General features: G+C 44.3%; 1 protein-coding gene across 1 annotated transcript in view; it reads right to left on the reverse strand.

Moving 5' to 3' along the window:
- tspan15 (tetraspanin 15) overlaps positions 1-14,586 on the reverse strand; it is a 67,064-nt gene extending 52,478 nt beyond the window's left edge. The window contains exon 1 of the mRNA XM_084931790.1: positions 14,424-14,586. Coding sequence (XP_084787916.1) covers positions 14,424-14,510 — 87 coding nt within the window. The 5' untranslated portion in view covers positions 14,511-14,586. The remainder of the gene's footprint in view (positions 1-14,423) is intronic.
- Positions 14,587-15,055: the final 469 nt, after the last annotated feature.

A 15,055-nucleotide genomic window follows, 5' to 3' on the forward strand; every position in this document is an offset into this window, starting at 1 on the left:
AGTTAGTGAAACAAACTGATCAGCCATCTGATTGTGTCTTGTGATTTAACATACATCCTGTCTATTGCTCGACGGTGTGACCATCAATATCCTTGCATCTGTCCATGCCAGCTATTTCATTGTGTACAAATCAGGCCAACTCCTTCAGGTTTGTGTACTTTCCTTCTGACTATTTGTAGCTTTCTGCACCATCTTTTCGGCATCCTTCTATTTATCACCACACTGCGTTTATGTGCTAAAGAAGAAATAATTTCCTTTTTACTAAAACCAGTTCTGAAGTACGATTTCACTAACTCATCTGCAGTTATCTTAAAGATGGTATAGCAGCTGCAGCACTTTCAACAAAGTGACAGGGATCTCAATAAGCATCGCATCATGCTGTGATCTAAAGAAACTCAACAATAGCTGACGAGGACTGACGAGACAAAAGTTTACATTTTTGAAAGGTTCGAGTCCCGTTACATCTGGCGTAAAACTGATGAAGCTTTTTATGAAAACAAACATCATACCAAGAGTTATGCAGGATGGCGGTAGTGTCACGAAACGTCTAAATCCAAGCGAGATACTTCGGCCTGACTTTTAACAGGTTGTTCGTTCTTTAAATCTTTCAGTGTTGCTGAATTAAAGCAAGTATGCAAAGAAGAGTGGGCCTAAATTCCTGCACATGGAAGTGAAAGACTCATTAGCAGTTGCTACAAATGGTGGCAGAATTAGATTTAAGAGGCAGTTACTTTTCACATGGGGTCATGTATGTTTGGATAACTTTTTTCCCCCTTTTCAAAACTGCATTTTGTATTTATTCACGTCATCTTTGTTTGATGATCTGAAACATTTAAGTGTGAAAAATATGCAAATAAACAAAACAAAACAAGAAAAAAAAAATCAGTTATGAGGCAAATGCTTTTTCATAGCACTATATAAAACTAAATTTCAGTCTGAGAACAGTGTTTCTCAATAACAGCAGCTAAATGTTAACAACTATGCATTTGCTGAAACAAATTTAAATGACCAGGTGTGTTTCAACAATGACTTCCAGGCTAAATTAAAATTAAAAGAGCCATTTATACAAACTCACTGACTGCCAAATAGCACATGGCACGTCCTGAAATAGGATCAGGCAGCTGAAGTGGAAATTGGCCAAATAGCAACAATCCATTTATACTGATTTCAGTTATTTGGTCTGTTTTTGCATGCTGGAAGGGTTAAAATGAGCACGACTTCTTGCAATTTTCACCCACATATCCATTACCGAAAAAACAAGCATTTTCTCTTCTGTACCCTGAAAAAAATAACTTTTCCCATTTCATTTTCAAAGCAATGACTGTAATGAAATTGTTGTTTTTCTATAATAATTGAAGCTTGTTATCAGGAAGGCTGCTACTGAGAAAACATAGAAGAGCTGGTTTATTTTTCTGCTTGTGAGGTATGCTGTAAACAGACAAATTTAGGATATTTGTGTTAAGCCACCTGGCGCTATCCCTGGTACTGAATAGATCAAAGGAGGAAATAGAGAAAACATCGTTTTAATTCTGCCTTGTTGGCTTATTGTGGACAGAAATGTCAAAGTAGCAATGTTTCAGACAGAGAGTGAGCGAGAGGCAGAGGGAAATGCATGGCGTGAGCAGAAAAGCAGACTAAATGATCCGATAATCACGGCATATTGCTTCTGCAAACACCATTGTATGACATATTGCTAATTGCTGTTTGCCGCCACCCCCCCCTCCCAATCTGATTTCATCCATCCTGTGAGATGAACAGCGCATCACAGCAAAAGAGAATAAGGGGGAGGGGGGGGCATATGCAGATTTCAGAAGGTCCAACACTGTTTATAATCCACCATGATGCCTTTCCCTTACATGTCCCTGCTTGGTGTCTGTTATGGTCTCTTACTGGCCGCTGGCCTGTACGCCACGAACTCGCTTCCATTCAGCCAAGAGGAGAGGAGATCACTTAGAGCCTTTTAAACAGCAATTTGAAATTTCTGCCAAGGATAGAATATGTCAACAGTCAAGAGTGATAATCTCCACAAAGAGTCTGTCTTGTTTGAGGATCATTCTGATTCATGCAAACAGATTTCTAACAAACGTACTCGGGAAAATAAAATAAAACAGGTCACACACTGTTTATCATCATGCACTTAGCTGCAGATGGCTCGGCAACAGCTTCAGGGCATTGGGCCAAGATCAAGTGGTAGTTTATAACCTATTACGCTCTGCTAAAACAACTTCGTGGTGCTATTACTGGACACAGCTCACAGCTATAAAGGCATGCAGTGCAGCTTTGAAACCAGGGTACAATCTGCAGACATAGCACAGACAGAAAAGGAAAAGACATGTAACTTTAGGATTGTCACTGCTATCGTGTTCTAATTTAAATTAGCTTTTGGAGACATTTTAAAGCTAAAGCAGAGTTAAGCATCAGAAACCAACATGGAACTAACAAATATCTGTAAACTATACTGGCTCTCATATTTTCCCTATGAACAGTGATAATCAGAGCACCTGTTCGATCTGAGAGAAAAGGAAATCCTGTCATCTACATTCAGAATGACATCATAGGCTATTTTAGCCAGTCCAGCAGCTCAGTAAATGTGGATTTTGTTCCCCAGATGTAAATATCTAACAAATAACATAACAATTTACTAACCTGTCTCAAATTTCTAGCATATTTATTAATTGTGGCCAGGCAGCCAGTTCTAAAAACTTTGATGAGCTTTCCTCTAAAAAGGTCATGCTATGGATGAAAAATCTCTTTTCACAAGTTATTGCATTGATTTCCATCTTTCACATTTATTCCTTGTCACTATGGACTTTAATACGCAGTAGGCAAGTGTACCATATATAAATACCACGTTTCCATGAATTTACACTGATGTACCTTATCACATAATGTTAGAATCTTTGTCTAGTCCTTTGGTTAATGATCATATGCATTAAAAAAAAAAAAAAAACCTCAAATTATAATAAAGGCTAATAAATATGCATGCAGATCTGTGTGTTTATATTGACCTCAAGCCAATGCTAAACCAATAGTGAAAGGGTCTGTGATGCTTTCTGGAGACAATTTTTCTGTCTGCTACATCACTGCAGATGAATTCTGGCTCACTCTTCTTTACAACGTTGCTTCAGTTCACTGAGGACTGTGGGCATCCAGTTATGTATTCAGGTTCAGGTCTGGACTGGGATGGGATGGGCTGCTGCAACATCTTCTGCTGAAGATTTGTCCTGTTGCACGAGCCAATTTCAGCCGAGCTTAAGCTGTTGGAAAGATGGCCTCACATTTAGATAGAGTATTCTGACATATAAAGAAGTTAAAATCAAGCTTCAGCCCTCTACCACTAGTGGACGGTTCCTATGAGATGTTTGTTAATCATCAAATGTGGCTAAACATCGCCACTTTGGCCTCGACTGTCCAAATGACCTTGTCCAGAAACCTTGTAGTTTGTTCAGATGCATTTTTGCAAACCCAACTGTGCTGCTGTGTTCTCTTTAGAGAGAAGAGGCTTTGTTCTGGTAACCCTTCCAAACAAGTCATACATGTTCAGTCTTTTTTGTATTGTCGTGAACTTTAAAATGTAGCATGCTGAGGCCTGTGGAGTCTGTGACGTAGATCTTGAGTTTTTTTGCAAATTTCTCTGAGCATTGCATCACTGAGGTGAATATACCAGAACAATCTGTGATCACCTCCAAATATGCATTCAGGAGTTTTACAACTACATGGTCAGTTATAGAAATCTAAAGAATGAAAATATGGGAATATATCAACATTTCATTGCATTGACCATGATCCTAATTTCAGGATATTGGTGTTAGGAAGACCCAAAGCATGACTTACTAATGTGGAAGATAAGTAATGCTAATGAGATCATGATTGTATGCAAAATGTATTAACACTGAAAATATTAGACTGGATTAAATATTAAATCGGTGTGTCAAGAGTGAAAATGACAAATTTGACCTTCATCATGAGGACGATTTGGGTAAAGACCAAAATTCTCTCCAACACTGTAGGTCAGAGATCTCACCAGGGTACGAGCTAGCATTTGAGTTTTTAAATTTTGTACCTTGGGCTTTACAAATGAATGTTTTAATGGTCTCAAAGTAAACGCAACAAAAATTCAAAAATATGACATCCCAGCGTTTTCCTGTGTGTTAGTGAGCTCAGTCAACCTTTACTGGGTAAGTAGAAGTTAAGAGCAGCAAATAACTTCACACAGCAAACTGAAAGAAAGCAGCAAACTTGGGAACATGCTGGGAAGGTTATTGGAAGAACTCCAGCTGCTTTTACATTTCTCTAAGATTCAGATGACAGGAACAAACAATTTGTGACAAATTACAGACGGCAATCAAAGCCTCTGACAAATCCTCTCTGCACCTCTCCAGTCGTGCTCCTCTGTTCTGTCCTCCTAATCAGTTGTTTACATTATTTCACTTCATGCTAATTTCAGAATAAGAATTTAAATCAAAGCGGCGTTCAAACACTATTAAACATGACCTGAGGCATTCTCGTCACCCTCGAGCTTTGCTTTAATCTTGCGTTTACTCTTTGTCAACTGTTCTCCATTTGAATACAGAATACACAGCCAGAGGAGATTAATGTGTTGTCCTAATGTGGGTTAAATCATTCCCACAGTAAGCAGGAAATGACTCATCATCTTCTGTACATTGTTCCTCCAAAATATACACCACATTGTTTGGACATTTACACTCTAAGCAGTTGATAGCCAGCACGCGCACATCCTGTTCTGCAAAAATGCTGAATGGGGGTGAAAAACAGGTCATTAAGAGCAAAAGAAAAACAAAACCAAATGAAGAAGCACAAAGAGATCTGAAAGTAACCCACTCGAGTTTCTTTTACAGGTGGTTTAAATTACAGACTGACATTTTAGAAAGTGAAGCTCTGAATTCTAGTAAATCACCACACTGCAGAGTCCTCTGTTTCTCCAAAACCAACTGGTGCATCATTACTTGTTGTTTTCATTACTCATTATATTATATTATAGTGTGAAATGATTACTGTAGCATCATGCGGTGAACTGAAAAAAAGATTTGAGCACCTGTTGCATGAAACATTTTATGAGAATCGCTGTTGGCGTTCAATCTTTGTGTCTAGGTTTCCAGGAGGATGTGCCAGAACTCTTTATTCAGAGGCACCATGTGGCAAAAAATATCTTATTAATGTGACTGAGTCAATGAGCAGCAGGATCAAAGTAAATATAACATGTTTATCTGTTTCACCTTCCCTATCAAGGCAGCATTCATTCTCCATAATAAACCTATTACTGAGTCTTATGCCTTTGCCTCCCGTTCTACTCCTTTTTGCGCTTCCTCCCATCGCAAATTAACTTCTCAAAAGGTTCTTACAGAAGAGACAAATAAATGAATTTTCTAAGTGCACCAAGTGTTGTGTCAATTAGCCATCTGTCTTCAAAAATATACAGTCTATCACATCATCTATGAGAGGGAGCAGCTGCACGGTTGGTTATACAGTATTTCCCAGAAAGGAAGACAAAAAAAGACAAGCTTGTAAGCCAGCAGTATAAACTGTTGCAGTCATATCTCCCATTTGGAGGTATTTGTTGAAATAAACATCACGTTCAAGAATCAAATTATATCACTTCACGTTACTGCCTTTAAAAAAAATAAATAGTCACAAGTAAGGCTAGTGTTTTGGGATTAAATGGTCAATATACTCTAATGTGGCCCAGTTTTTACTGGTCGGACAACTCTGTGTGCATGTCAGCCGGTGATCAGCTGATCACGGGGCCGGGTTTAAAAGAGAGACGTCACCCACCTGTTCGCCGCTCAGACATCGTTCTCTTCATGTCAGGAGCTCCGAAACCTTGCCGACGTCAGTCGCCGCCTGATTCAGCAACTGTGAGTGTTTTTCCTCTCGACTCTTTTTCTCATCCCGTCTCCGCTCGCTCTCCGTCTGTAACGCCAGTTCCGAAGCCACGCTTCGTGCACTGATCGTTACTAGAATAACTGCATGTCAGTTCCAACCCACCGCTAGCCTTCGCCGCGTTTGGGTCTAGCCAGCACGCCACACGGGCACGCCGAATTACTGTGTGTAATCCGCCCGATCGTGACAGGATGTCTGAGCCTCATATAGACCCAGCGGAATTCGAACGGCTGAAAGCCGAAGTATTATATCTTCGCGGTGTGGTAGATCGGATGAGCACAAAGATGGAGTCTCTCACCGAAACTGTCCTCCAACTTTCCTCTTCCGTCACCTCGCTGCAACGTCAGCCAGCGCCGGTGAGCGCGGAGCCCCGGATCGGACTACCAGATAAGTGGAACGGAGTAGATGGCCGGCCTGTTGGGTTGCTCGCCACCTTAGACATGCTGTTTGAATGTCAACCCACTAAATACGCCACCGCCCGTGCAAAAGTTGCAATGTTAACCTCTCTCTTGTCTGGCCAGGCTCAGGAATGGGCCGCGGCTCTCTACAACAATAAATCTGCAGCGTGTAATGACTATGCCATGTTTGTGGAGGAGTTAAAAAAAGACTTTTGTTCCCCCGAGCAGTGAAGTGGAAGTGGAGTCACAGCTGCTTCATTTACGCCAGGGCAGTCGACCCGTCTGTTACTTTGCCTCCCAATTCCATACCCTGGCCGCTAAGCTAAAATGGGGAGATGCTTCTCTACGCTCCATTTTTCTGGAGGGACTGGCTGATTACATCCGAGATGAGATGGCCGGCCGTGAGGCCCCAAAGACTCTGGATGAGGCCGTGGACCTCGCCCTGAAGATCGACCAACGAGTGATGTCGCGGCCACGCCACACCCCTCGGGCCTTCAAACCCTTCCAGCCTCAGAGGGCCATGTCTTCGCAGCCTCCTCCCCCCTCTGGAGGAGCTGCTGCTAGCCCAAGCAGTACATCCAGCGAGGAGCCCATGCAGCTGGGTGGGCTCCCCAAAGAGGAGAAAGCGAGACGCTGGCGTGAGGGTCTCTGCGCCTACTGTGGATCAGCTCGACACCGTCGTGCCCACTACGTCCAGGAAACGACGACGCCAGGTAGACTGCGGGGGGAGTCCCACCTGGCCCTTCGCACTCCTCTGACCCCTCGCGTTTTCTGTTACCAGTATTATTTCACCTGAAACACCAACAGTTCTCATCTGAAGCCCTCCTGGACACCGGAGCCGCTGAGAACTTCATCGACCAAAAACTAGCATCCCGACTTCGCATTCCGTTAACTCCTGTTGATCGATTTCTCCCGGTGACCTCAGTAGATGGGCGACCCCTCCAACCCTACCCGATCCAGTTCCAGACCCAGCCGGTTTGCATGTCTATTGGGGATCACCAGGAGGAGATCCGGTTTCTAGTAGTCTCGGCCACGTCCTCTCCTCTCATCCTTGGATACCCCTGGTTCCGTCAACATGACCCCCACGTCTCCTGGTCTTCCTGCCAGATCCTGGATTGGGGTCCCCAGTGTCCACGCCGCTGCCTTCTCTCTCGGACCAAAAAGGACTAAGTCAGAAGAGGCCTCTCCCCCGGAGCCCATTGATCTGGATAAGATCCCTCCGGCTTACCACGACCTATCTGAGGTCTTCAGTAAGAGGCGAGCCTCTACCCTACCTCCTCATCGCTCCTACGACATGGCCATTGAGCTCCTCCCGGGAGCGGTCCCTCCCCGTGGTCGCCTGTTCTCTCTGTCTCCCGCAGAGAATAAGGCCATGGAGGAGTACGTCGCTGAGGCTCTCCAACAGGGCTTTATTCGCCCTTCTACCTCTCCTGCTGCTGCTGCTGGGTTCTTCTTTGTCAAGAAGAAGGATGGCGGGCTCCGCCCTTGCATAGATTATCGGGGCTTGGACAAAGTCACCATCAAGAACCGCCATCCTCTTTCTCTGCTATCCACCACACTCGATTCCCTCTCCCAGGCCTGCATCTTCACCAAACTGGACCTGCGCAGCGCCTACAATTTGGTGCGCGTTAGGGAAGGAGACGAATGGAAGACGGCCTTCATCACCCCTAACGGGCACTGGGAGTACCTGGTGATGCCCTTTGGCCTCTGCAACAGCCCTGCTGTCTTCCAACATCTGATCAACGATGTCTTGCGGGATATGCTAGGCCGGTGGGTGTTTGCTTATCTAGACGACATCTTGATCTACTCCCGCACCGAAGTGGACCATATTCGCCATGTGAGGGCCGTGCTGAGCAGGCTGCTCGAGTACCAGCTGTTCTGCAAACTGGAGAAGTGCGCTTTCCATCAGCGGTCCACCACCTTCCTAGGCTTCACCATCTCCTCCGAGGGCCTGACCATGGATCCGCAAAAGGTCCAAGCCATGACCCAGTGGCCTCAGCCCTCCAGCCTTAAGCAACTACAGAGCTTCCTGGGCTTTGCCAATTTCTATCGGCGCTTTATCCGTAATTTCAGTGCCGTTGTCGCCCCACTGACATCCCTCACCAAACCAGCTAACCTGCCTAAGCCCTTCTGCCTCTCCCCAGGTGCAAAACAGGCATTCCGAGACCTTATCCACCGGTTCACTACGGCCCCCGTCCTGCTCCACCCTGATCCTGCCAGAGATTTCGTGGTGGAGGTGGATGCCTCCGATGTTGGCGCTGGCGCCGTCCTTTCTCAACACGGCCCGGATGGAAAACTTCACCCATGCTGCTATTTCTCAAGGAAATTTTCTCCCACGCAGCAACGGTACGGTGTCGGCGACCGAGAACTCCTGGCCATTAAGTGGGCCTTAGAAGAGTGGCGGCATTGGCTCCTGGGAGCAAAAGACCCTTTTCTGATCTGGACTGATCATCAGAACCTGATCCATATTCGTTCTGCCAAGCAGCTCAACCCAAGGCAGGCCCGTTGGGCCTTATTCTTTGAGCCTTACAATTTCCACCTCGCCTACCGCCCTGGTTCCAAGAACGCTAAGGCAGACGCTCTCTCCAGGCAGATCGCCCAGGACGGCCTCACGTCGGACCCGAGTCCTATCCTACCTTCTCGTTGCTTCGCTGCCCCATGTCGGCCTCGACTTCGTTACCGGCCTCCCATCTGTGGATGGTCTTGACACCATCCTCACCTTTGTAGACCGGTTTTCAAAGGCGGTGCACCTGGTCGCTCTGGCCGGCCTCCCTTCCGCTAAATGGACGGCCGAGCTCTTCTTGGACCATGTCGTCCGGCTTCACGGGTTCCCCAAGGACATAGTCTCGGACAGGGGGCCCCAGTTCACTGCCAGGTTCTGGAAGACTTTTTGCCGCCTGATCGGTGCGTCTCCCAGCCTCTCGTCCGGCTATCACCCTCAGACTAACGGGCAGGTTGAACGGACCAATCAACAGCTGGGGCACTTCCTGAGGTGCTTTGTCTCCGCCCAACCGTCGCTTTGGCCTCGTTACCTGTTGTGGGCTGAGCTGTCTCATAACCTTCACGTCTCTTCTGCCACCGGTCTCTCGCCCTTTGCAGTCTGCCATGGTTTTCATCCTCCTATCTTCAGCCATCAGGAGGCGGAGGTCGACGTGCCTGCTGCTGAACGGATGGTCCGTCGCTGTCGTCAGGCCTGGATCAAGGCGCGAGCTGCCATTTCCCGAGCCAACGCTCTGTACACCAAGCAGCATCGTCGCCGCCACCACCCGGGTCATCCTTTTCAGCCGGGGGATCGCGTCTGGCTCTCCACAAGGCACCTGCGGCTCCGCACCGAGTCCAAGAAGCTCGCTCCCTGGTTCGTTGGCCCGTACGAGATCACTGCCCGGCTCAACCCCGTGACTTATCGTCTCCGGCTTCCTCCCGCCGTGAAGGTCCATCCGGTTTTCCACGTCTCGCAGCTTAAACGGCGCGTTACTTCCCCGCTGGCGCCCCCCTCCCCGGCCCCGCCCCCGCCCAGGTTCGTCGATGGGGGCCCTGTCTACGCTGTCAGGCGGATCTTGGACCCCCCTACCCCGGGGTCGCGGGGTCCAGTATTTGGTGGACTGGGCTGGCTACGGTCCTGAGGAGCGCTCCTGGGTGCCGTCCCGCTTCGTCTTGGATCCCTCCCTCATCTCGGATTTTCGTCGCCGCCGTCCTGGACCGTCGGGTGCCGGTCTTCGGGGGGGGGGGTCCTGTCAGCCGGTGATCAGCTGATCACGGGGCCGGGTTTAAAAGAGAGACGTCCCCCACCTGTTCACCGCTCAGACATCGTTCTCTTCATGTCAGGAGCTCCGAAACCTTGCCGACGTCAGTCGCCGCCTGATTCAGCAACTGTGAGTGTTTTTCCTCTCGACTCTTTTTCTCATCCCGTCTCCGCTCGCTCTCCGTCTGTAACGCCAGTTCCGAAGCCACGCTTCGTGCACTGATCATTACTAGAATAACTGCGTGTCTGTTCCAACCCACCGCTAGCCTTCGCCGCGTTTGGGTCTAGCCAGCACACGGGCACGCCGAATTACTGTGTGTAATCCGCCCGATCGTGACAGTGCATGAACTCTGTGTTCCAGTACTGATCCACTACTTTTGTCTACAGAAAAGAACCTGTCGAAAAACCAGATGTCAAGCTTAAAGTTTTCTGTGTCTGTCTATGTGCCACAGGAACCTCATTCTCTGGTGGGGAAACAATTTTTAAATGTGCAACTTGTTAAGTTGTGCTTTGCTAAAAACAATGAATGAAGCAACACATTGTCACAGGAACGTGCATGTATTAATTTCTATTCATCTGCTAGAGGAACACAGAGCGCACAAAGAATACCTGTTCAAACAATGGAATGAATTTCAGTTTAATCTGTTTATAAGCTAAAGAGATTTCCACGTTTACTTTATTATCCTATGGGGCAGTAACAGTTTAAATGCATCCAGTTTAAAGTTTCAGAGCTCTAGAAATAAACAGCAGGACTGAGCTTGCACTCAGTGATAAAATAATTAACCTGAATTAAAATGTTTAACACGCTATGCACAGATTAATGATTTTTCTGCTGCATTAATCTCATCTTATTTGCAAAGGTTTTGCATTCTAATGCTATATTTTTGTTCTTTAGAATCTCTTAATCACTTACTTATCGGACTTATCATCATCAGATAACATCACAGGGATAAGTTTGTATGGGAAAAAAAAGAGTAACCTGACCCACAAAATGTCCCTTTTAATGCAAATGTGCAGAGACCTGAAGTGGAAAGCCCGGCTTAAGTTGTTAATTACTGTCACGATACCCATTATTTCCAACCGGCCTGGCTGTACTGAACTTGTCTCGCTGTAATACCTTTCAGGTGTTTAGAAAACTTGGTCAGCGGATTTATAATGTTGATTTCCAGCACTGTATTTTATTCTACTAAAGCAAAAAGACAACTTTCTTCCGATTGGCTGACCCTCGTAAGCAAAAGGTTTGAAGAATGGGTCAGTGGGGTTTCGGTACCCGCAGTCAGAGCCGTGTGCCTGAGACGACCATATTAGGGATATCCATTCTCTGTGAAAACCAAGAGTAGAAAAAAGACCCTGTCTGAAACAGAGAGTTTAGACTTCAGCCCGAGCTTTTTGCTCACAGGGATTACTGAAGCAAACAATGACCTCCATCCACCACTGTCACAATATTTTTATATATGACAAAAACAAAGGAAAACATAGTATATCCACTTTAGTGTTAACATTTATTGAAATTCTGCATGTTAGTTTAAGCCAAGCATTAGTAAGACTGAATTAAACAGATGGCTGAAAGGTCAAAGTTTACTTACAGCTCAACAACCAACATGACATCCTTTGAAAACTGTAGACTAACTGTTTAAATTCATGTGACGCTTTGGTTGTAACTATATCAGAATTGGCATATCTCAATGCGTTATTGATCTAATAATTAGCCATTGTTTATATCCCCTCATATATCTGGTTATTAAAGTAGAAGATAAGGTGGAGAAATGTAAGAACAAAACTATGCTAACATGTCAACTAAACTGGGATCATATATAATGATATACTTCTATTCTGAAAAATTATATGACTAAAATCAGGTGCACAGTCTGCTCTGAGACTTATTATTATCTGTAGCAATCATTCCATCATCAAAATGAGAGCAGCATTGTCAGACTGAAGTTTTTCTCAGAGGTTTCCTGGTTTTATTTGTTGGTTGCCAAATTCATAATTAAAAATCAAATTTAATTACTTTCACAGCCCCAGATCAAATGACAGCAATGATAAAGGCGAAATAGCTAAAAAAAAAAAAAAAAAAAGTAGATAGTGTTGGACTACTATCTGCAAAGTTTTACTCTGCCGTGTATGTGCATGTGCTAAACTGGCCTAAACTGTTCTAATGCAAGAAGCTACAATACACTCCCGCTCTTATCTCAGATGGCTTTATCACTCAAACACACACACTTGGAAAAGATAATCTGCAGGTCGTTTCGAGGCAGGCTATGTCTGTCGTTCCTGAAAAATCCTAAAGGGAAAACAAGATAAGAATCTGCTAGAGGCAGCATTATGCTGAGGAACCTCGATGGGAATGACTGATGATGGCTGGAGAGTTTTGATTCATTTGCAGTGTTTCATCAGTGACCTGCACAGCAGCAGTCTAAATGTAAACAAATAAAAGTAAAAGTCTAAATAACTTTTAGGTGGATTTTTAAAATGCATTTAATATAATACTTTCATCATAACCAGTGTTGGTCAAGTTACTTGAAAAAAGTAATCGGTAACTAATTACTGATTACTTCCCCAAAAAAGTAATCCCGTTACTTTACTGATTACTTATTTTCAAAAGTAATTAATTACTTAGTTACTTAGTTACTTTTTAAAAACACGATTTACAACCTGAATAGGTGATAAAGCGATAGATCTGTCAACCCAATTCTACTTTTTCTGCATAATCCATCATACAAAATGTAATCAAATGGAAAAGTCTCTTTTTTTTTAAACTTGTTTTATCCGTTTTAATCTTTTAACTTTATGCATCAAGCAAAAATTAAATTATATGCATCATTCTCTGACTTGAAGAAATTAGTTTAACATTTAAACCTATTTTCTGCACATTCCAGCACATAAAATAAAATATTTTTTGTGTTTACACTCAGTCTTTCAAATAGATGCAAGTAAAACACAGCAGAAAGTAAATAAAATCAAAGACTAGCAGTCCTGTTGCTCTATTTTCACCTGTAAAGCAGGAGTAGGGTAGGCGGAGGTTTACCCTGGTGCAGGTGTGGCGCAGCGGTCAGTGAAAGAATCCGCGAGTTTCTCTGTGAATTTCCCATTACGTCGTTGCGCACTCGGAGCTTGTTTAGGGGTTTTTTTCGGTGTAAAAAGAAGTTTCCTTCCCACGCACAACGGACGCTAATGTTTTTGTCACTTTTTATGGAATCAAACTCAAAGTAAGGTCACTACTTCCACGCTTTAAACGCTGCACGCTCATACTCTCTCCCGCACTCGATATATGATCCATTGTTGATCTGCAGACAGCTGTTGTCACGAACGTTGCACTCGCTTACCTCACTGTCATGAGACATTCTCGCAAAAAAAAAAAAAAAAATCACGGTTTTAGTAACGCAGTAACGCAGCGTTCCTACGGGAAAGTAATGGTAATCTAATTACCGTTTTTGCAATAGTAATCCCTTACTTTACTCGTTACTTGAAAAAAGTAATCAGATTACAGTAACGCTGCCCATCTCTGATCATAACTGATCATTTTCCGTTCAGATCCTCTAATGCCTCCTTCCTCCAAGTCAGTATGAGCCTCTGCAGAAAAAAAAATGTCCCCATATAATTTTACAATGCATCAGTGACCCCAAACAATCCAAACCATCAGACAAGGAGAACAAGGAGCAGTGCAGCGGACTGCGTGTCAGAGCCCTGATCTCACACTGCCACTCAATTACAAAACCCCCCAAAACATAATAAAATAAAATAAAAATGCTCCACACACTGAAAAAAATCTACGGAAGAAAAACAGAAACTTTACGGATAGCCTGCGTGAAGTTAAGTGGTCAGCAGATTGAATGAAAAACTACTGAAGCGACTCTGCTGCAGTGCTGTCACTGTCATTTGATTTACATGTGGCTCATCGGTCCACATGACCCGTACTGTGGTACAGTGACCACGGGAGGACACAAGACTCCTGCGTGAAAAATGACGCTTCGTCCGTTCTTCTTTTTTTCTCTGTTTTGTTTTATTTTATTTTATTTTATTTTATTTTATTTTATTTTATTTTATTTTATTTACCCAGTTCTCATTCGGTAGGGTAAAGGTACGCAAGGAGGGTGTGGCTTCGGAAAGTTTCTGTGAGCAATATCCTACAGCACCTGTCCGTCCACAGGTGTAGCTTACAAAGCCCATGGTTTTATTAGAAAAACGAAATAAGACCGGATCACCCTTTGTCCACCCCACGGATCTGACCGGAGCTCGCATACCCACAAATCAAAAGCATTAGATAAACACACAAGCACACACACACACAAACACACCCAGCCTTCCCTCCCTGCCAGCCGGGATCTCCGAGCAAACAAAGCGCACACTCTAGGTTTTAGGATAATCGTGTCTGTACTCACCCACCAACAGCAGGCGTAGAAGAACAGCATGAATTTGATGATATAATAGGAACAAGCAGCACAACATTTAGACTCTCCCTCTGCCATCGTGTCTGGACGGAGGATAGTTTCTTTCAGCGGCTCTGTGGACTGTTGACAATTCACTTCCGCGTTGTCCTCGTCACAGCACCTGGAAACGCGCGTACAGTCTGATATATGGATGACCGAAGAGGGCTGGTGGATGTGAGCTTGTGCAAGACTTTTAACTTGTAGAAGTTATGTGACATAAGTACATTAATAAAATCCAATTCAGATTTTATTAAGATTCAAATCTTTTCCCAATTAAGGACGTGGTCATTTTAAGTGGCAGATGGGTACGCTTCCCGTACGTTTCCCGTTGTTTATTGTCAAAAAATAAAACAATAAAAAACGTCTTTGATTTTTCTGGGGCTTGCTGTTCAGTTTGTTTTAAGCCTCTTTTTAATATTTATTTTGTTTAAACTGAGTATCTACCTGGTTTTTACTATCACAGTAAATTACAAAGGTATCTTTCAAGCTAAGCTATCCAGCATATAGTTGTTACTATAAGCTGATAACAAGCTCCTATGATTGGTTAAAAAACCACACATGATTGAAAGAGCCAAAATGCCAAA

This window comes from Perissodus microlepis, chromosome 1 (assembly GCF_051167445.1).
Source record: "Perissodus microlepis isolate ML-2025 ecotype Zambia chromosome 1, ASM5116744v1, whole genome shotgun sequence".
Lineage (NCBI taxonomy): Eukaryota > Metazoa > Chordata > Actinopteri > Cichliformes > Cichlidae > Perissodus > Perissodus microlepis.